At 32.7% G+C, this 24,790-nt stretch overlaps 1 protein-coding gene and 2 long non-coding RNA genes across 3 annotated transcripts in view; 1 reads left to right on the top strand and 2 right to left on the bottom strand.

The window, feature by feature from the left end:
• Positions 1–24,790, bottom strand: part of LOC125678115 (eukaryotic translation initiation factor 5B-like) — a 106,197-nt gene that overhangs the window by 45,244 nt on the left and 36,163 nt on the right. The window contains exons 15-20 of the mRNA XM_048916266.2: positions 24,522–24,589; positions 21,382–21,523; positions 17,002–17,133; positions 13,392–13,574; positions 7,214–7,375; positions 5,601–5,732 (exon numbers count right to left, since the gene is read on the bottom strand). Coding sequence (XP_048772223.2) covers positions 5,601–5,732; positions 7,214–7,375; positions 13,392–13,574; positions 17,002–17,133; positions 21,382–21,523; positions 24,522–24,589 — 819 coding nt within the window. The remainder of the gene's footprint in view (positions 1–5,600; positions 5,733–7,213; positions 7,376–13,391; positions 13,575–17,001; positions 17,134–21,381; positions 21,524–24,521; positions 24,590–24,790) is intronic.
• On the top strand, positions 501–21,714 carry LOC125678118 (uncharacterized). Its single transcript, XR_007371414.2, has 5 exons — positions 501–652; positions 10,585–10,628; positions 11,068–11,152; positions 12,268–12,326; positions 21,108–21,714. It is a non-coding gene; the product is annotated as an uncharacterized LOC125678118 (long non-coding RNA).
• Positions 9,032–11,470, bottom strand: LOC130051813 (uncharacterized). The gene is made up of 2 exons (XR_008800072.1): positions 11,441–11,470; positions 9,032–9,167 (listed from the first exon to the last, which is right to left on the bottom strand). It is a non-coding gene; the product is annotated as an uncharacterized LOC130051813 (long non-coding RNA).

Raw genomic sequence — 24,790 nt, 5'->3', positions numbered from 1 at the left:
TCATCTAGTTCTCAATAACAGGATAGTATGACATTAAAAGCTGTAATAATGTAGCCCTCTCTGATTTTTTTATTCTGACATTTTAGCGATAGGGCTACAATTCCATAGGATCTTTGTAATGGTGCAAAATATTTTATGAATAACCTGTAATAATTTCCATGTATTTGTCTCAAATGTTGTTTACACTAAAGAGAGTACCAACTTTGTGCTTCAGGGCACGTCTAATAAAGGTGTTTTTCATTAAATATCATGTAAAATATACTGAAAAACCTAAATATTAACAATCAGCACAAAAATGTAGTTATACTCGAGCCATTCCGACAAAAAAAGGAAAATCATATGGTGGCAGAAAAAATTCATACTCTGCTGTTCATTTTTTAAAGCAATACAAGCTGTAACTGACAGTATTTTTTCAACTATCCAATTATGCACCAAATAACACCTATCGGTATAAATGATATAATCCCCCAAGGTCTGAAGAAAAATTCAGCAAAATAAACAAGGGAATATTGTTTGAGAGCATATACCTACAATAATCATTTCGTATAAACCACCATTGCATCGTATACACAGACATGGGAACGATGATAATTAATTGCCAAACACAATCGGGTTGCTGAGAACAAGGTCATATACAAAGACGGAAATTGACGTGAGTAACTACACATTTCGTTTGTTTTAAAATATAACATCGTGAATGACAAGAAGTACAATAAATGTAAGAAAGTAATAATTACGCTGATGTGCAACTCAAATGAAATTTTGATAGTGAATTTGACACATGCTCAGTGCCTCTCTTTCGCTTTTTTCTGAACTGGTGACCTTCGAGGTCAATGCACATGGGAGATTAGATTACGCGCAGGAATTACGGACAGGATGACAATGATTCATGAATCGTCATTTTCTGCTGATTTGACGGGTTTATTGCTTCTGATTCACTCTGACTCTATAGTTATATATATTCAATCACAAATATGTTAAATATTTGTTCTTTTATTTTTTTAATTATTTACCGTCAGTTACAGCTTGTATTGCTTTAATTAAACTTTTTCAATACCGTCAAAATCACTTTCTCCTTCGAACTTGTCCATTGAAGTAAACACTACCTTATATGACTTGACAACTGGAAGTTTAACTTCAGTACATCAAACATGACACACAATATGAATCGAGAAATTGGTCTATCGGAATTGTTAAAAATGGTAGAATAGAGACTCACAAATCGTAAGTTGCAGGTTGTAAATTCATATATTGACTCAGAAACATAGATCATTATTTTATTTATGAAAAGAAAGCCAGCAAATGTTTAGAATGATCAAAAATGTTGCGGAAGCAAATCACTTTCACATCTGCACCATAATGGAGATCCTAAGGAGTTGTAGCCCTCCTCAACCCCACCCCCAAAATGAAAAAAAAAGTCAGAGAGGGCTATATTATTGCAGCTATTTAACTCCATACAAAATGGCTTAAAATCTTAGCATTTGAAAATGTATTTCCTGTTTCAATATACACATCAAATCATCCAACCTGGATTTCTCAGTCGAAACTGGGACCAAAGTACGAGATTTGTTCTCAAATTTTGACTGCTCAAATACCAGAAAACTCAACTTAAGTTTGAGATTTTTTCAAGAAATCCAAGCCAGATACAGCTTGAGCATTCAGCTCAAGTGAGCTAAAAATTCAAAAGAGATTCACTTACATCAAATGAAAAGTCAGTATTGGAGTAATACAGTGTTCGATTGTTTGGCCATCTTTTGTATGTGACCTTAATCACAATGTACTTATTCAGAAAAATTTGATTTCAAAAGATTTCATCAAGGAAATTTATGCTTAACAAGGACAGATTGGAATGAATTTTGAGGAAAATTGAAATACTGGTCTTTAGATAATTACAGCATATGGTGTGATCCAGTAGATCAAATTTTCCAAAAATTAATGATTTTTCAATCTCCTACCAAGTGGAAAAAAGCCAGTCAAAGAGTTCATTACTTGAAGAAATTAATATTTGGAAATAAAATGGTGACTACAAAGGAACAAAGACAAGGGAGTGGACCGCTCAAAAACTGCAGCATGAATGAAAAGTCAGTCCTTGATTTATGCTTCAATTCCTATCAATACATCTTGAAATTGGTGTCCAAAGAAAGAAAATGAAATAAAATATGGCCCTGTAATTTAAAGAGCAATAGTAAAAATGATATATCTGTATTTATCTTCAACACTTGATATATTAATACATGACAAAAAAAACATTTTTTTCCCACAAATTTTCTTTGGATGGTTAAGATCCAAATTGATTTTCAAAGCTATAATAGAGCAAGGCTATCAGCTGAATCTATATACCACACAATTAGCTGAATCTATAAACCACACAATTAGCACAGTAAATAACACTGAATTCAGTGATATGTGTAATAGCAAAGGATTATATTGGCGACACGTAAAACAAAATTTTAGTAACATATATTTAAAGCAAACATAACTATATATGCATTCATTCTGACATGAGAAAAGCAATATATTAACCTATTGAAAATCATTGGTCCTCTAAACTTTCTGATAACATTGTGCTGACCCATTTTTTATTTTTTAAAAAGAAGTATTAAAATACTTGAAAAAGAATATGCACATTCTAGAAATCATTGCCTATTCATATGCATTAGTCTTTAAAATACCTGAGATCTCGAGTACACATGTAACCTATGTCTGTCTTCCTGACAAGGTAAGATACTCAGGAAGAACTTTACATGAAAAGACAACTTCTGCTTACTCAACATTTTTATTACTAAAACACCTGCTCATGTCATCAGATAATATCATCATCACCATATTAATGCCTGTCAAACAAGAATTTCACAAGATGAATAGATATTTAAATTATATTTCTATTATGTCACTGTTATTACTGAATGGCCAACATGTATGTAGTTTTTAAAAACAAATTCAAAATACTTGAATAAAAATCTGATAATTCATGAAAAAATTTATATCATCATGATAATTGAAGAAATGACAAAAATGACAAGAATGAAAGTGTTCCAGTTATTGACCACTACCGTGAAAATACTTTTCTTCAAATATTTATGACATTCATTTTACACTGTTTTCGAATACATACATAGTTGAATAATTGATTTAGAATTTTCTCTCCTTAAAATTGAACAAGAGGCTTGAACAGCTGTCAAACTTGAAATTGATTGTATTACAACTATGTTAATGTTTCAGGGTTAAAAAAGGTGTATAGCCAGTTTTTATCAATGAAACACACACGCATTAATCAATATGATCAATGAAAGCTAGCTACATTTCCTGTTGATATTTGTTGATTTTGTTCATTCACAAGCTGGGCACTTTATGATTAAAAAAAAGGGGGCCAAGCCAACATCCTGACAACATTAAAGTCAGCTGCACTATTCTATCAAGCATGACCTAGCTAGCCTACAAAGGTGCCACTGGCCATTTGGCTTTCATTTACAGTCTCGACTCTAGTTTTTGTTTCCATAAGAGTACATTATCGTAAAAATGTCAATGTGAAACAGAGAAGTGCATCATTTTGGTTTGAGAGTACATGCCCGTGCTGTGTCTCCAAACCATCAATGTCACTATACTCTTCATCTGACATTTAGGTCTCCATCTTATTTTCTCATTAATGAAAATTTTGAATACAAGAACTCAAATTTTTTTATTGAGGGCAAATCAGTTTGTAATTTTCAAAATGTTGTTGATTCACAGTATTCAAGTGAACTCTGAAATACGGAATGGTCAAGTCTGGGCAAAATGATGAAGAAACTGCACCCTAATTACAGATCAGAGACTAAAAAAAGTAGTGTTGAAAAACTGGACCAAAGTTACTACTAATTATCGAACTGAACAGCACACATTCGATTATATAATTCATAGTTTGAACTTCCATTTAAGGCGGCATTAAATAATTAAAAGTATATGTACACTATGTAATCCATACAAAAGATATCCTAATAAATGTCTTTACTTTTATATTTCATAAATTTGAGGATGATGTTTTTTAAATGAAATTAGAAGTTAGTTGTATTCCCTAAACAAAATTAAGTAGTGGGATTCATTCAAAGATTGATTTCATGAACATGACCTCCTTTTAATATTGGCCAACTACTTTTTACTTACAAATATCGGTGTCCATATGTAGATTTCTTTTGCTAGAGCCCTTTTTCCCTAAATCCAAAAAAAGGTCCATACTTTCACCCTGGTTGCCCCAGGGAATGGAAACACATCTGCTTTGTCCTTCCCAGTCATTATCACGAGAAGTAGTGTTATGTCCCTTGATAATATCAAACTTAAATGGGTTCAGTTTACTATGTTATTTCTGAAATTGTCAGCAACAATCGATGTCAAAAATTTATAAATGATTGTCACTGCACGTCGTCTATAGCCATGATTTTTTGATAGTTTGCGACTATCATAACAACACTATGCAAAAGATTTGAAAATCATCTGTCTTCGAACAAGTTCCAACATGGGGATCCAGGTTAGAATAAGTCCTCGGTACCCCTTGCTTGTCACAAGAGAAGACTAAACGGGACGGTCCTTCCGATGAGACCGCAAAAACCGAGGTCCTGTGTCACAGCAGGTGTGGCATGATTAAAATCCCTCCCTGCTCAAAGGCCATAAGTGCCGAGCATAGGCCTAAATTTTGCAATCATTCACCGGCAATAGTGATGTCTCCATATGAGTGAAAGATTCTCGAGAGGGGTGTTAAACAATATACAATTAATCAATCAAACAAGTCACCATTTAGGACAATGTCAAATAAACCAATGACTCTAAAGACTGATGCACTAACCCCCACCCCACCCCCCCAAAAAAAACCTACAGGGAGGAAGGCCATTATTCAGTACTTATCAAAGTAATACACCTGCAAAACCAAAGAGGATTGTAGTGACCCATATTTGTCTTATTTGCACTAGAGTTACTGATTTGCACTAGAGTTACTGATTTGCACTAAAATACACCTACTATTTCACTTGTTTGCCCTTAAATTTTGTTATCTGATCAATTACTTTACTGTTACAAAGACAACAGGGTACAGTGCAGCATTGCCCCAGATGTTTCAATACAGTATGTGAAATTAGAGAAATTTATCAGCCAACTTGACGGTGGTACTTTTACCCATTATCTGAACTTATAGACTGATGTGCACAGGAAAATTTATTTGAAATCCACCTGTACTCTGAGCTTTGGTGCAACTTCCGGTACTTTGTGCTCTCAGAAGCAGCTGCAGTCTGTATTAGATTGGATATCAAAGGTTTCTGATAGGCAAATCAATGAATTGCTTGCACTCTCTAGCATTAGGATCCATACCTGACTTACATTTACATGGCAATGCCAACAACATCATACTTCAACCTTCCATCCCAAAAATCAAATTTACTTGCTTTTTAATATACTTTTCTTTTCCATTTTTAGAATTTAATTACAAAACGTACATCACTAGTACATCACGAACTGGTTTCTTAGATTGTTGCACTATGACAAAATTGCATAAGCACCTTCTATTTCTAGGAGATGAAATTTTCAATACTGTTTGACCAAAACTATTCAATGAAAACTAAATGGATTGCACCGACCTTGTAATATTCGACTTCATCATCTCTCTTAGCCACATACATTGGGAGACCAGCCAGGGATTTCTCCAGGTCTTTGGCAATGATCTTCACTCCTTGTGCAGCCTTTACTTCCTTATGATGCTCCCAGTTGGACTAAACACAATAAAGTTCTGTTATGAAATACCAATTATTTCTTCTTTCATATCATACCTGGATGACATGTTCAAATTCTAGCTCAACTAAGCTTAAAACTTAGATGAGTTTTTTTTAAATATTTTAGATGAAAGATTTTTCATCACTTTAATATATGCCTGTTTTGTTTATTACATAAACTTTAAACAGTCCTGACTTTTTTCAAAATGACTACATGAATATTCTTTTAGTGGTTCTGAATTTTTTGTAATGATTTGCAAATTGCCTTAAAATTTCCCATTCTGTCATTTGCCAGGTCAATAATCTTGACACAATTAAGAAAATGCTACTGTAAATAATGTAAAAAGTTTTAAAGACCCAACAGGCAATTCTTATCAACGGGCAAGTCCTATCTAAAATACTGTATTGAAACTTCTTGAAAACTGATTTTATAGTTTTATGCACAAAAATCCAATCGGTTTTTGTTCCAACTGATTTTTCAATTTCAAGTACTGCAGAATTTGTATTAGATATAAAAACAACCCACCAGAAATGAAATTTAACACACACATCACAAAGAGGGATTGCGATAGACAGGATGTGTAGTGATGTCTAATTCTGCATAATTCAAGCACTTTTAAAAAATCAAAAGTACCTTCATATTTAACCCTCAACAGAACCTAATACGGTAAAGCAGACAATCTCTTTTAAAGAAAATTCTTGTTTAAAAAAGATTGTATTAACACCTTTTTGATGCATGTTAGTTATAGAAAATGTAATTATAATCCTAAAATATAAAATGAATGCAGGACTTTTCCCTTCATTTTTAGAGGAAATTTTGATAAAAGTGCAGTTGTTTGTACTCCTTTCTTTTAAAAACTTTTGTGTCGATCCAGATTTGTATTTTTATAATACAATGCACATCACTGGTAGAAGACGGAATCTTATTCTTTTTAATAAGGCTGCTTGAAGTTTTTGATACAAAAACAAACACTACCAGCTTAAGTGATGTTTTAACAAAAAAAAAGCCAATTATACAGTAAGTTTTTTTCATAACATCAAACTATAAGAAATGGCACAAAATATTATTGGATTTGTTACACAAGAACTGTTCAGATGCTGAGCATGATATATTCCGAATCTCATCAACTGCAAACAATTTTTGTTTAATTCTTAAAGGGCCAATCTAGACAGAAGTCAAGTAGCACACAATCAGAGTGACTTTTCATGATGTGTATGCTGTAAACCAACTTTTATTCACATGCAAGAAAATTTCGCGAGATTAGCGAGAACCTCATCGTCGCATATATTTCTCATCACGAACCAGCCCTTGAATGTCTGTCATATGTAATGAAAAACGCTTGATCGCGAAGACTACTTGCCGCAAACCAGTTTACTACAGGTGAATTGCAAAAAAAAGTAGCCACGAACAAAAGTTGGTTTACAATATCAATATAGGACTGGGTTCTGGAATATACACAGGAAGCACGGTTGTTACTTACCTTGACTCTCAGCTCTTTCATTGGCTGGGGCATCAGTAAGCCGCGTATATGAGTGACTATGGGTCCCTCTGTACCTGGAGCAATGATCTGATCTCCCTCTCGAATTGAACCATTGACTAGTATAATGTCAAGAGTGGTACCCAACCCAGGCAAGGCTTTCACCTGTGTGAATGCATTGAAACTTAAAATGCAAGTTCTGTGATTTTTCAAAGTCTAAAAACTTTTCCATCTAAATATTCTGAAAACAGATGTCAAAATTAAAGGCACTAGGACCTAAACAGTTAATAATCAGATTCTGAATAACAAGACTCAGTAACTTCAGTTGTCTTCCCTAGGACCTAAACAGTTAATAATCAGAATAACAAGACTCAGTAACTTCAGTTGTCTTCCCTTGACCCACACAAAGTAACCAATCAGAAGAGCACATGAATACTATCTGAATCATTGGGTGTAAAAGTGATTCTGAAAAGTCCATTGATAAAACACTTTGATAGCAATGTCTGCAAACTTTAAAACTAACCATATTCTATCAATTTCTATGTCATAAACATGCAAGACATAATCAACTCAAGGGTTAAGACTGTTATATAAAACTATATTCAATTCATGCTGGATTGTCAAAGTTTTCACAAGAGTCAACAACTCTCTTCCTTTCTGACTCATCTACGAACACTGTGTAGCTCTTCACTGAAACCAAGGGGATCTAGACAAGAGGTCAGGTGAGTGGGAGTTTTAGTCAACTCACCTGGAAAAGCAAACAAATTTGTTCCTAGAGAATGCAACAGTATGTTTGTTTTAGAAAACTTGTTGTTCATAAAATGTGGATTCAGGAAATGGCAGCAGATCTGAGGCCCAGGTCAATGTTAGCTAACTAGACAAGGCTCAACTGACTTGTTAACATGAAAATGCTCTTGCTTGGAACAATGTCTTAGAGTACAAGCAATCACTGAAAACATGGATTTCACGCATGTACTAGATACCTTCTCCTACATCAGACAAAAACGAGGAAATAGGGACCTTGCCCGCAAACAGTGCACTTCTAAAATGAATTGTGTTGATTAATTAAATGTGCCTTTCATGTACACATTTCAATTAAATCAGCACTAATTTAAAATGTGTCGCAATATCAAACAAGTGTAAAACTGAGACTGTTCCACTATAATACTTTCTAAATGATTTCCTTCAAGGTTAATGACAATGATTTTACACTCTGGTGTATCATTGATGGATTTCTCTGATTTCAAAATTATATTCAAATGTACTTTGATATAATAAACCTTTTTAAAGTACAATTTTGCACCATTCACTATCAATACTGATAAAAGTTTTTAAAGGTGACGTGTGTGAAATTTCACTAAATAGTGTGAGATATACATAGATTGCATATCTAGCTTCACATTTCAAAAAATTTGAAAAAAAAACCCTCTTCCTTTATATTAAATGAACATCCATTAAACATGATTTTACTTCAGAAATAGAAAACCATAAATCCCTATCCATACTCAAATTAAAATTTGACGCCAAATCTTCTCCTCTTTTGTCAGGTCTTTTCATCTCGCCTTCAAATCATGATTTTAGAAAAAAAAAATTTTTTGCATGCAAACGATTTTATATGAAGAATTTACTTTCAGATGCAGATTATGTCACAATGCTGGCCATAATTGCTATATTATAGCTGCTGTTGATGTAATCCTTTGATATGCTCCATTTCTTTTTCTTTGGCTTCATTCATAAACTATAAGGCATGGCTCCAAACCTTCTGCTTAACTGTACCATAAAATTACTCTACAATATATCAAATTCAATGGACTTAATCTTTGTTGGCTGATTGCATATTGTCTGCTTGAGGCATTTCCTTCCGCTTTGTCCTTGAGTGAACTGAACTTTGAGGCTGATGGAACAGCACATTGATCTAGTAATTTCTTGCATCCAGGCCATTGCTATTTTCTTCATACTGAAACCAAAAATTCCTTTATTTCCCACTGGGATAATCTTACATCAAAAAACAGTTTGTTTCTTTGAGATTTAGAAGACAATTTTTTTTTTATGTTGTGAGGGGACCTGATCAGTGAGTCTATCCACCTACAGAATCCTAGAAAATGTTCCCTTTGGCAATTCTCACACTAGCACACCTTGCTGGATACAACCCATGAAAATGGTTGATTAATTTGATTTTGCTGAATGCAGACACCATTGATTATAGAATTTAGACCAAAGGAGTAGTCTAATGAACACTAGCATGTACTTTTCTCACCAACACAAATGTTCCAGAGAAAAACAACGGCCCTTAGTGTATTGTCATTAGCTTTTGATTGCAAAAGTGCAGATTCATTCTATACACGTAATAAATTATCCTTTTAAATAATGTTTTTGAAATGTATTCATAGGTGATTTTGCAAAATTGAATAGGATCAATTTAAAAGTTAATGTAGATTTGTCAATGAATTGGTTATTTATCAATGGCCATAAAGTGATTCAGCACATCTAATTTTACACTGTTTCACCCTTAAGATTTTTTTAATGGACAAATAACAGTACATGTATACTATAGATGCAATAAAACCTTGAGCTCAAATTAAAATATTTGACTGCAGTATCTACATAAATTTTTTGTTCCCAAAAAGTTAATTCTGTTCTCTTCCATATGCGGCAAATGCTCAAAGACCCATTTTATTTCCCAAACAAATGTAATATCTCCTTGTGTGGCCACAATGCATTTCCTGCCAGAAAAACAATCTGTTCACTGATACTTGCATGATACTGCAGTTTTTCCTCAAACTGTTATGTGTTAACATTGTATTGTTCCTGTGGACCTGGCAGGGATGACAATACCCAGTTTAACCCTGTATGTTTCAGTGTCTCATAGTGACTACATACCTGTGCACCTTAACAGCCAAACTAAAATATTTACATTTCCAATGTTTTTGCCTTTGATATTTTTACAAATTGTAATGATAGCCATATGAATCTTGATAAATATAGAATGTCTATTCTAACAGCTGGGAATTCTGACAAAATTTTCAAAAGCAGTATAAACAGCAACACTTTTTGCCAGCATACATACATACTTTTCATGAAGTGCTTCGATCATGAAGTATGCCAGTATGAGCATTACAGTTCATACTCTCGTGAATTTAAAAAAATTAAAATTTATTTCTTAATTGAATTACTCACTTACAACACTTAAACCCATGGTTATATCAACATATTTTTGTGTCAGCCAAAACCAAATCATTTTTTTCTTTCATGCCTTAAAATAAATGTGCAATAATTGTTAAAGCACAAACTTTGATATATACTGTCTAATTGCTTTTAAAACAATTCAACAACCTCATTAACTTTTGCTGTTTTTTTCCTGCCATTCATTACAGAGATTGTCGAAGATTGCCAAGCAATGGACTCCAGTGCAGTTGATGTACGTGCAAGTCTTTCTTCAGTTAATAACTTTGTTTAAGATGTGAGAATACAAGATACATTGCCTAATGAATAATACCATGGTGTTTAAAAACGATTTTGGTCTAGACACGATGCTATTGCTGCATCCAGCATCATCAGCTGAAATGCCATAACATTATATGCACAGAACATTGTCCAGTGAGGACACAGAACACACAAATTAGCTCTTTTATTTCTTGTCCAGGAAACAAAAATTAGTTTAGCTGTGGAATGCTCTGTTCATTCATTAAATAAATATAAAATGTGTGAACTAAATATATGTTTAAATATGAAACTTCAATATTACGAGCAATTTTATCATGTCTAGACCAAGATCTTTTTGAATACAACTGATGTTTATTATATCACTTTAATATCGATTATGTATAATCATCACCAAAAGTGAATTTTTTCTCCAGTATTAGGTGAACCCACACTTTAAAGCAGCAAAATCGGAAGTTTCAATCACATTTCCGAGGAAGGAGTATTCTATACAGACTACATGTATGTGGCATGCACTTTTAAGATCTTAATTTTTTTCACTGACAACTTATGTAAAAATGGCTGAATGCAGGAAATGGAAATGTACGCAGTTACTTGAAAGAAAGGGGGTCAGGGCCGGAAATGGTAGGGTCAGATTGTCTGCGAATTCAGGTGACTTGTAGTGAATTTGAGATGATTTTTACAAGAATAAAGTACTTAGTGTCGACACAACCACTTAGTTTGTTTCACAAGATCAATCCCATAGACCACCTTTGTCACTGCAGTCTGCCATAATGATGAAATGCTTACACACTTGTGGGGGCCTTTTGCGTCAACTATTACTTCTTGTAGCCAATTTCCTTCTGCAAATGCATGCACTTTCACCATCAGTCAGACTTGAAATGCACCAAAATATCTTTATACAATACTTAAAGTTCAATAATTTTAAAAGAGTTGTCTTCATAAGACTAATATACCATGGAGCTCATACAAACTGGGGCATATTCAAAATCTTGCATGACATTGTACAAATGATCAGGTAAAGACTCACTCTGAAGTCTAAAAGCATCCTTTCCCGGTTACTAAATAATGGCCTGGACACAAATTTCCAACAAGTGACTAATTTTGGCCAAATAACCTTGGTTCAGGGTTATGACCCACAGTATGACAGTATGCAACATTGTCAATAATGGGCTTTCCAATGTCTCTCTATCACTAAGTTATGGATCGATACAGAGTAGGGCAGTCAGTGTTTTCAATTATTATTCTAGTATTTTGGAAGGATACTGCATGTTATCAAAGAAATTTGTCATTCTATGTTCAATTGATAAAACTTTTTATATGACACCTTTTATAAAACTGAAATATTCTTTGAAGAGAGAAGTACCTCCTGTTTAATTCTACATGTACAAGAAAATTCTTTTTATATAAATGCAAATACAGGACAACGATTAGCAGAAAAAATTTAACTATTATTTGAAAACAGCAATTCTGAACAGAAAAAAAACACCACTTATCTTTGTGTTAATTACATCTATGAAAAAAGGCACAGACAATTTTTTAAGGGAACTGTGCTTTGTGAATGGAAAATACAGAGCGTGCACAGATAAGATCATGGCAACACCTCTCTTTTTCAGCGGTCATCAGATAACAAAAATCCTCTCAACAACAGACGTCTTGTAACATGCCTGCCCAGGTACTTTTACTATCTTGTCCCTATCTGGTTCATTCATCTTGTACTTAAAACATAATGCAAAAAGACATAGGTGAAAAATTGTGACAAAACCCTTTTTGCCAAGTTTCTATTTCACAAACAAGGAAATGCATATCTTTCAAAAAAAGAAAAATAATGATTAAGATACATATATTGAATGTTGACTTTTAAGAGGATCAAATACTTGAAAACCACCAATGCAAAAGTCCTGCAAGGGCAAAACACACATCAGCAAGCATGGATTTTGTACATCATATGTTATGGAGCTTTGAAGTTTTCTCCATGAATATAAGGTGTACTTAAGGCCTCAGAATTCAAAAGTTACACAATCTTCTTATGAGAGACCACAAATACCTAGTTCTGAAGTCCAAAGGGAACAATATGTATATTATGCAATGAATCACAAAATGGGGGAGGGGGGAGAAAATTCATTTGCCAAGGATCTGAGTTCTGCATAATCACTACTGATAACAAGATTTATGAATGAAAAGCTAACACCTGAAAGAAGAGGCTTGCATAACATTTTATCAATTCATTTCCTGTTTCTGGGCTCATCAAAGTTAAAGAGGAAAAGGCTTATTACAGATGAGGGAGATCTCTAAGCCTACCTATCTCATTTTAGGATGATTTGATAAGGCACTCCGGAGCAATTAAAATACAAAACAGGTCAGATTATTCCATACTGGCCATCCTGTATTGAAAAGACTATCTCCCACCCCCACCCATTTGAAGCATCATCGCTGCAACATCTGGCAAACTCTACGTGAATTTCCCATGTAAACATTCACCACGTCTCTTCATGCTTTCATAATTATATTTTTGTTTTTATGATATCCGGTCTGAATTTATCTTCCATCATGCAACTTGGTGTCCAATCCTTGGATCAAAATACATGTAAACCATGGGCATCTTCAGCCTTATCAGATCCACAAACATTTTATGCCTTAAAAAAGTACCAAGGTTTTACAGGGAATCAATTTTTGTTTATTTTTTAACAATGTATCTAAAGAAAGACAACTCTAATACAACTGTGACTAAATTTCCTACCTCCATGACTGTGGCTTGAAGTTCTTCACTGTAGGCAAGTCTTTTTGCCATCATGGTCTGAGCCAACTCACAGAGTAGAGCAATAAGGTTGCCCATGCCATCTCCACTGTGGGCAGAGGTGGGCACCAAGGACACATACTCCCTCACGTTCTTGTTTTCATAAAATAATGCAGCATTGATGCCCTGTAGAGTTCATAAACACAAGCTATTGAATGCGTATAAAGAACTTTTCTCAATTCTCTATTACATGTATTTTAAAACAATATTAAATAGTAGAATATTTCATTTCCAGAACAAAGCTAAATTACAGGAGAATTAAGGTATGAGGAGTGATTAAAAAGGTTCTGAGACTGGCATCATCAATACAAAACTATAAAATGGGATGTCAATAATTATCATTAATTTCAAAAATAGACAAAATTTTGAGATTTAATTGTAGAAAATAATAGCACAATACTAGCTCTAAGTCTGATATTCATTTAATGTCCGTAACATCATTAAAGTGTCAGTTTTCCAAAACATGCTGATTAGAATCAGTGATGGTGCTGTTACCTGAGATACCCATGATAGGAACATCATAAAAAGGCATTTCTAACCATTCAAGGGGCATTCTAAATTCTTAAGGATAGGCAGGGCACTGATCATGTGATTGAGACATGTCAGAGACTCTGTCATAATAGTGGTCGTTTTTGCTAACATAGCCTACTAAATCATGTTGTCTCATAGTAGGCAATGTTATACAGCTTATTAGTATCGTATATACTCGCATACATGTCAGGTTTTTGGGAGTAAAATTTTGACTCTGAAGTCTTTGTCTGACTTATACACACATACTACAACCAAAATTTGTTTCTTGCCACAGAACTTGTGAAATATGACTGTGTTAATGTTGGTGTAAGCAGTAACAAATCACTAAGAGTGATCATTTAAATAGCACAATAACAATTCCATTTTATTTTGTGTTTATTTGACAGATAAACACAACTGAAGAAGACCGGTAACATGGTCGAAATATTAATATTCTAGAAAGTGTTTCAAGTATTTTTTAGATTTTACTTCGAAAAAAAAAAAGACTTTATATTATATATATATATATATATATATATAAATATATATACAGACCAAAAGTTGGCTGTGTTTTTTGTGGATATTTACTTCTATTTTGGATTATATATATGGCAGTAGAGAAGATTTTCTATTATTTAAAATGTAATACATTTTCACTATATGGCCACAATGGACCCATCCTTTGGGCTTGTACCCTGACCCAGAAGCCATGAATTTCACAATTCAGGTAGAGAAATTCATGGACATCATAATTATGCACCTAGTTTTCCTTTTATATATATATATATATATATATATATATATATATATATATATGGCAGTAGAGAAGATTTTCTAAGATCTAATACATTTTCACTATATGGCCTTATTGTCCCTGCCCTAGAGCCTGAACCCCTCTTGTGCCAGAAATGCAGTCTTCCTTTTAGAAACATATAGACTCTTGTCTGGTTGTGTTTCTAAATTTCATTTAAATCATACATTTAAGTTGTCAAATCATACCACAAATACTTTTTATCATAATCAGAGAACCTTAAATTTACTATAAAACTTTTATGCAAATAATACAGATTGCTTTTTCGTACACGAGATTTTAATATTCAAGTCGATTCCTGAAAAGCCACTCTTGTGAAATTGAAAGTATCACTTTTATTTATTTATCACATATCTGTACCAATCAATTTAGTATTCAAGAGTATAGATAAGATAAGAGAGTATATATAGCACTCTCAATTTTATATTCTTGACAAATGACTTGGAATGGTCATCTTGCCAAATTAAATATTCGTCATCTCTATAGGGAATCTACTATAGTTAATAATGCAATAATAACACACTTTAGCATTATTTAGAGATCTATAGTTAATAATGTAATAATAACACACTTTAGCATTATTTAGATATCTATAATTTGTCATTCAAATGAAGCATTTTAAACTGCAATACATTTGCACACATGCTGGATTATATGGAACTATTTAAAACCCTAAACCTAAAAATCAAAAATCTGCTAAACATATTTACTATGGAGGAAAATGAACTTTAATACCTAATCAACATAATTAAAAGACACTACAAATATCATAAGTTGGACATGTGATGAAAGTATGGTGACATTTTTATACCAAAAAGGTGTGATATCTGTTATGTATGGCATCATTAAAAGAATATTAAAAAAGTTATGAAACAAAACTAATTTCTTTCACTGAAATTCCTTAAAATATTCCTCCTTAATTACAGACTTGGCAACAGACATAAACAAAACAACGTTGAATGTCCAATAATGTCTTGGCCAAATGCTAACAAATATAATAATTTATGATCATAAATATTTATAGTCCTTTGTTTATATTTATAAAAGGATATTTCACTGTCTTAATGAAAAAAATCATTTATTTTATGGGGGCTGTAATACCACCTAACTAGTTTGGTTGGAGAGCTCCGTTTCCTTATTGCTTTACACCGAGAGACAACAAAACAAAGCATGTACCAGCACTGGTTCTAATAGCATCATCTTAAAGACACCTCAAATAATACATCTGTATTTCAATGTGCACCAAAATGTGCTTTATTGCATATAATTTTTAACAAGTCTTTTTTCTCTTCTCATATATCTTAAATTAATTTTCATAATGTCCCTATTATCATGCTTACATCTGATGTTACATAAAAGGACTACTAATTAACTGACAATATATCATATTTAGGTTACTACCAGTATCACACATCTGTTTATCAATCACTCGTAGGATAAAAGGAACAATTTTCAACAAATCATTAACATCGCACTAGATGAATCTCTAATCCATTCATATTTTAAAACTCAAATACTGTAAAGCATACTACCGTGTGCATCAACTTTCTTAGATGCAAACAAGATGTGTTTGTGAAACACAGACCTCCACCCCCCACCCCCGTATGGTAGTAAAATAATTCTGGTACCCAAAGACAGGTCTTGTCATAAGAAATGCACACATGGAATAAGAAGGTCCTAGCACAAACCATTCAAAAGGCTCAAGTTTTTCAAAAGTAGGTTAAACCCCAAGGTCAAGGTGTGAAAAAAACTTTGGTACAAAAGAAAGGTCTTGGCAATGTGAAATATGAAAACACTATTACCATCCATTCAAAAGTTATGGTCAAGGTTAAAGTTTTTCAAAAGTTGGTCAAATCCCAAGGTCAAGGTCACAAGAAAGGTCTTGTCACAAAGAATACATATGTAAATTATGAAAGCCGTTTTACCATTCATTTTTTAAAAAGTTATGATAATGGCCTTGCAGACATACAGACCAAAATCTATATGTCCCTGAATCTCCTATTATGGAGAAACTTTTCCAAGTTTATGGTAAAATAGCAAGCTTGAGAATACAAACATCTATGGACATAACAATAGTTCAAACAGTATCAAATGCTTTCAATACTGGTCCAAACCAACATAATCCCATTTAAGGAACTTTTGCTACTTAAAACATTAGGCATGTGGCAAAAACAGATTGGGTAACAGTAAGAGAATTTAATGTTATCCTGTTTCCTGGATAAAGGAACTAACCTGTTCCGCCATTTGTACAATGACCTCCCTTGTCCTGGTGTCGAACTCGGATTTTGTATTGGGAGTCTGTTTCTTTATTGTATTCACAATGTCAGTCTGGGGCATCGGTTTCCACTGGTACAACCTATCAATCTGTAAGTCAAACAAACAGCATTGTAAACTATGTCAGACATACTAAATATAGAGCACACTTCTATTTCCTGCGATTTTTGGTGCAATCATGAATTAATGCCATCATCAATACTGTACTATATCAGCATCAATACTATACTATATCAATATCATACTGTACTATATCAATATCATACTGTACTATATCAATATCATACTATACTAGATCAATATCATACTGTACTATATCAATATCATACTATACAATATCAAATATCATACTATACTATATCAATATCATACTATAATATATCAAATATCATACTGTATTATATCAATATCATACTGTACTATATCAATATTATACTGTACTATATCAATATCATACTATACTATATCAAATATCATACTGTACTATATCAAATATCATAGTATACTATATCAAATATCATACTGTACTATATCAACATCATAGCAATATCATACTGTACTATATCAATATCATCCTGTACTATATCAATATCATACTATACTATAGCAATATTATACTGTACTATATCAAATATCATACTGTACTATAGCAATATTATACTGTATTATATCAATATCATCCTGTACTATATCAATATCTACTGTACTAGATCAATATCTACTGTACTATATCAATATCATACTGTACCATATCAATATCATACTATACTAGATCAATATCAAACTGTACTATATCAATATCTACTGTACTAGATCAATATCATACTGTACTATATCAATATCATACTGTACTATATCAATATCATACTGTATTATATCAATATCATACTGTATTATAGCAATATCATACTATACTATATCAATATCATACTGTACTAGATCAATATTATACTGTACTAGATCAATATCATACTGTACTATATCAATATCATACTGTACTATAGCAATATCATACTGTACTAGATCAATATCATACTGTACTAGATCAATATCATACTGTACTATATCAATATCATACTGTACTATAGCAATATCATACTGTATTATATCAATATCATACTGTATTATATCAATATCTACTGTACTAGATCAATATCTGTACTATATCAATATCATACTGTACTATATCAATATCATACTATACTATATCAATATCATACTATACTAGATCAATATCAAACTGTACTATATCAATATCTACTGTACTAGATCAATATCATACTGTACTAGATCAATATCATACTGTACTATAGCAATATCATACTGTACTATATCAATATCATACTGTACTATAGCGATATCATACTGTACTATATCAATATCATACTATACTATATCAATATCATCCTGTACTATATCAATATTGTTTTGTACTATATCAAATATCATAGTATACTATACCAAATATCATACTGTACTATATCAATATCATACTGTACTAGATCAATATTATACTGTACTATATCAATATTGTTTTGTACTATATCAATATCATACTGTATTATATCAATATCATACTGTACTATAGCAATATCATACTGTACTATATCAATATCATACTATACTATATCAATATCATCCTGTACTATATCAATATCTACTGTACTATATCAATATCATACTGTACTATATCAATATCATACTGTACTATAGCAATATTATACTGTACTATATCAATATCATACTGTACTATATCAATATTGTTTTGTACTATATCAATATCATACTGTACTATATCAATATCATACTGTACTATATCAATATCATACTATACTATATCAATATCATCCTGTACTATATCAATATCTACTGTACTATATCAATATCATACTGTACCATATCAATATCATACTGTACTATAGCAATATTATACTGTACTATAGCAATATCATACTGTACTATATCAATATCATACTGTATTATATCAATATCATAATGTATTATATCAATATCATACTGTATTATAGCAATATCATACTGTACTATATCAATATCATACTGTACTATAGCAATATTACATTGTACTATATCAATATCATCCTGTACTATATCAATATCATACTGTACTATATCAATATCATACTGTACTATATCAATATCATACTGTACTATATCAATGTCATACTGTATTATATCAATATCTACTGTACTATAGCAATATCATACTGTACTATATCAATATCATACTGTACTATATCAATATCATACTGTACTATAGCAATATCATACTGTACTATATCAATATCATCCTGTACTATAGCAATATCAATATCATCCTGTACTATATCAATATCAATATCATACTGTACTATATCAATGTCATACTGTATTATATCAATATCATACTGTACTATAGCAATATCATACTGTATTATATCAATATCATACTGTACTATATCAATATCATACTGTACTATATCAATATCATACTATACTATATCAATATCATCCTGTACTATATCAATATCAATATCATACTGTACTATAGCAATATCATACTATACTATATCAATATCATACTGTACTATATCAATATCATACTATACTATATCAATATCTACTGTACTAGATCAATATCATACTGTACTATATCAATATCTACTGTACTATATCAATATCTACTGTACTATATCAATATCATACTGTACTATATCAAATATCATACTATACTATATCGATATCATACTATACCATATCAATATCATACTATACTAGATCAATATCAAACTGTACTATATCAATATCATACTATACTAGATCAATATCATACTGTACTATATCAATATCATACTATACTATAGCAATATCATACTGTACTATATCAAATATCATACTGTACTATATCAATATTGTTTTGTACTATATCAAATATCATACTATACTATATCAATATCATACTGTACTATATCAATATCATACTGTACTATATCAATATTATTTTGTACTATATTGATATAATACTCACATGTCATTATTATACTGCATCATATCAATTACCATACCAGATCAATACCATACTTTATCAATATTACACTTTACCATATTAATTTCATACTTTACCATATCAATATAATACTTTACCATATCATAATGTAAAAAGAGGCCCATGGGCCACATTGCTCAACTGAGTCACCTTGGCCAATATTTAAAGATTTTCCCTATATAATTGCATGTAAAGATTTGATCCCTATTGTGGCCCCATCCTACCCCCAGGGCATGATTTTTACAAATTTGAACCTGCACTATGTCAAGAAGCTTTCATATAAATGTAAACTTTTCTGGCCCACTAGTTCTTGAGAAGAAGATTTTGAAAGATTTCCCTTATATATTTGTATGGAAGACTTTGATCCCTATTGTGGCCCCAACCTACTCCCGTGGGCCATGATTTCAACAAACTTGAATCTGCACTATGTCAGGAAGCTTTCATGTAAATTTGTACTTTCCTGACCCAGTGGTTCTTTAGAAGATTTTTAAAGATTTTCCCTATATATTCACATGTAAATATTTTATCCCCTATTGTGGCCCCACCCTACTCCCAGGGGCCATGGTTTTAACAAACTTGAATCTGCACTTTGTAAGGAAACTTCCATATCAATTTCAGCTCTTCTGGCCCTGTGGTTCTTGAAAAGAAGATATTTAAATGACACCACCCTATTTAAGCATTTTTGCAATTATCTTTAAAGGGGAATAGCCCTTCATTTGAACAAACTTGAAAGTCCTTCACCCAAGGATACTTTTTGCCAAGTTTGATTGAAATTGGCCCAGTGGTTCTGGAAAAGAAGTAAAAAATGTGAAAAGTTTACAGACAGACAGATGGTCGGACAGACAACAGGTGATCAGAAAAGCTCATTTGAGCTTTAAGCTCAGGTGAGCTAATAATGTACTATATCAATATCATTATAATCACATTTTAGATCTGTTCATAAATCTAGTAATCTATGAATTAACTGTAAGTATATATCTTGAAGAAAACTCAAAATTTCAATTTCATATTTTTCTTTCAGAAATTAATTTTAGCATTGTACTAAGATATTTTCAACTATAGATGTTCCATAAATATACAAAGGATGGCTTGTCATACTAGATTTTCCTATAAATCTGGACAACCAAATTTATCTCTAAGAATTCAGAGAACCACATGTCTTATGAACATCTACATAATATCAACCATGTAAAGCTGTTCTTCAAAAAATCTCCTGATGAAGATATTTATCAAATTTTCAAAAGCCACAGAAGTCTAAACATATTCAGACATGGAAGTAGCTGTCAGCGTCTTACCTTATTAAGAGCAATGATAAATGGCGTTTTCCGTTCCTTGAGAAGATTGATGGACTCTATAGTTTGGGGTTCCAAACCATGCATTATGTCAACCACCAGAATGGCAAAATCACAGAGAGAAGACCCCCGAGATCGGAGATTACTGTCAAAATTAGATTAATATGAAACTTGAAATTGTAGACAACAACTATCCATTAATCAAGTTGTACACATTCAAAGTTTGGACACGAACTATAAATGAAGTACATGTACTACATAAGTATTGTGCAATAGCACATTTTTGGGCTGTAAAAATAATAGATTGCTTTTATTAAACAATATGAATTTCTGAAAGTTTGTTGCAAGTAACTAGACTAGACCTGTCCTAAGAGAATTAAAAACCTCACAGAACTCATCCACAAGGTATATTCAAATACAGCATATCTACATGCCACTAATACAAACTCAATTCCTGTGACCTTGACTTGTTATAAATGACCTTGAAGAAGCTCAAGACACATACAAAGCAACCTTTGAGTGAGTATGAATGTACATTTCTCTATTACAAATACATGTACAATATCTTTTTTAAAAACTGCAAATTTTTCATCAGTGTCCTTGAAATTGTCAAAAATGACCTTAGTTTAGGATCTACACATGCACAGACCCCAAGCAACCTCTGTAATATATGACTCTCACATCTCTCTGTTATAAATCAATGAATAACATCTGAAAATATTAGTTAATATACAAGTACTTCTCTTGTGGCATATCTGACACTTGTAACATATCGTATAACAGGTTTTTTTCCCTACATTTATCCATTTTCAGCAGAACTACTATCAATTAGTAAGTGACATGGATAGTTTTCATAATGTGTGTGCATTCTAAACTTACTGGGCTTAAACCATTAAGGATGGGGGTGGGGTGGGGATGTTGTCACTGTGTTTTGCATCACCAGGCATGCCAAGGAGTTGAAACAAACGTATTTTCAAGAGAGTGTGTGCTGCTGAGCTACCGTTCAATGCTCCAAACTGGTTTGGATCCACATCCAGATTTGACTTCCTTAGATGTTGGGTATTTTTCTAAAAGTTTGGTTAAACTTAGTGTCAGCAAGATTGGTCATACATCCTGTTTTTGATTACTCACTAGGGCTATTTTTGGAGCCAAAATAACATCAGCTTTTTATTGGTGGAATGCTGCCTTCCCTAAACTGCTGAAGATAGCACATACTGGTTTGGCAATGATATTTGATAGTTCTTTCAGAATCAGATTCAGAATGTTATCAGGACCTATGGCTTTTCTTGCATTGATGTTTCTTAGCTGTTGTTCAACTGTTTCTGGAATAATTTTAATAGAGGGACTTTTAGATTCCTGACAGCAGTTGAAGATTACTTGATAATGACACGATGGTTTTGTTGATGTCATAAGAAAGTAGCTGAATGTCACCATTGAAGTTATTTGTTGCAAGATTTTGTAAACCATCCTCCTTTCTGTTTATACATTAAAAAAGTTTATAACAGTTTTCCATCATCGCTTGTTGTCAGGGAAGTACATTTCATCAAATGATTGATTGAATATTGTTTAACGCCCCTCTTGAGAATATTTCACTCATATGGAGACGTCACCATTGCCGGTGAAGGGGCTGCAAAATTCAGGCCTATACTCAGCGCTTATGGCCATTGAGAAGGGAGGGATCTTTATCATGCCACACCTGCTGTGACACGGGACTCGGTTTTTGCAGTCTCATCCAAAAGACCGTCTCATTTAGTTGCTTCTTACGACAAGCAAGGAGTACTGAGGACCTATTCTAACCCGGATCCCCACAGAATTTCATCAAATGACATTTGGTAGAATGTTGATTATAGGATATATTGTTCACTTGGTTTGTAGTTCGTGATACAACTTGATCTATCCATTGCACCTGGCATGTTGTCGTTTTTCATGGTTTCATTGATCTTTAAAAAAGTTTCGATTTTAGGAATTAAATGCTGAAACAGACATGTTTAAGGAGGATGTCATCACAATGAAAGGTGAAGATAACAAACAATCTCATAATCTCATAATTCCTATAAGGAATACAAAATAGATAGTTGGGCAAACATGGACCCCTGGACATACCAGAGGTGGGATCAGGCGCCTAGGAGGAGTAAGCATTCCCTGTCAACCAGTCACACCCACAGTGAGCCCTATGTCTTGACCAGGTAAACAGAGTAATCCGTAGTCAATATCAGTGTGCCAAGAACGTCTTAACAATCGGTATGAAACACGTCAGACAGCATTTGACCCAATGACAGGTTGTACTGGCAAACTAAATCATTATAACGACCATAGAATTTGTGAAATGCTGACTTTAAACGAGACTGCTGAAACTCCTGTAACATCAACTTACTGTTTGTCAGTAGCCTGCCTAGATTTAAAAACTGACCATATGCAGAACAATGTCTAGGAGAGAATACACACTTGTTACTGTAAAGGCGAAAATATACTCTCTTATATAGTTACAGGGATACCATGAAAAGTTTATCCAATACTCTCTTTAAAATTGTGAAAAATGTTTTTGAGAGAGAATAACAGCCCTATGTCCTCACACCACTTGTCTCCAATATTTTAATATCTTGTATCTGAACCTTTCACATTCTTGTATGGGGTTGTAACTGTAAGAACAGAATTTTTGTTGTCTTTGTACTTCTGTCCTCACAATTCAGGTCAAAAGGTTAAAAATTGTCCACTCTTTCAATGTTTCATCAGCTTCTCTCTGTCTCTCTGTTATGTTGAATTTCATCAACCAGGTTTCTCTTTTTCTTCAGCAAATGATGTAAAAAGGAGGCGGATCTCATTAGTATTCATAAATATCACATGTGATAACTTAAGTATCAGCACTGCATCTGATATATCAGCTAAGCAACAAAGGAAAAACACTGCACCATTTAGCTGTGTCAGACATGGCCAGTAGTAGACACTAAAAGTTGAATGCGTTAAAAACTTCAGTGGGAGTGGATGAAGTGCTGAACATGGCGATGCCAGTAGATCCTGCTCCTCAAAGATATTAGTAAGTGTGTACACTCATCCAGATTGTGTAATTTTCTAACATTTGTACATTTGTGTGAGAAACGTGAACTCACAAGTACATTCGTGTAACTCTACACAAGACAACTTACCTGAAAGACTCGTGTCCAGGTGTGTCAATGATCAGAAGACCTGGTAATTTCAATTCCATCTTGGAGAACTAGAAACAAGAAATGATTTAGAGTCAATACACGTAGCTTCATAGAAATGGACTATATAAAAAAAACTTGCAGGTATTCAAGGTATAACAAAAAGAGATTGAACAGTTTTGAATGATTTTCATCAAGATAAATGTTTATTGCTAAAGAATGATGAAAATGAAATACACCAATATATGACTGGTAAATCATTAGAAGCATGT

The sequence above is a fragment of the Ostrea edulis genome, chromosome 2 (assembly GCF_947568905.1).
Source record: "Ostrea edulis chromosome 2, xbOstEdul1.1, whole genome shotgun sequence".
Lineage (NCBI taxonomy): Eukaryota > Metazoa > Mollusca > Bivalvia > Ostreida > Ostreidae > Ostrea > Ostrea edulis.
This window is presented reverse-complemented; position numbering and strand designations above follow the sequence as displayed.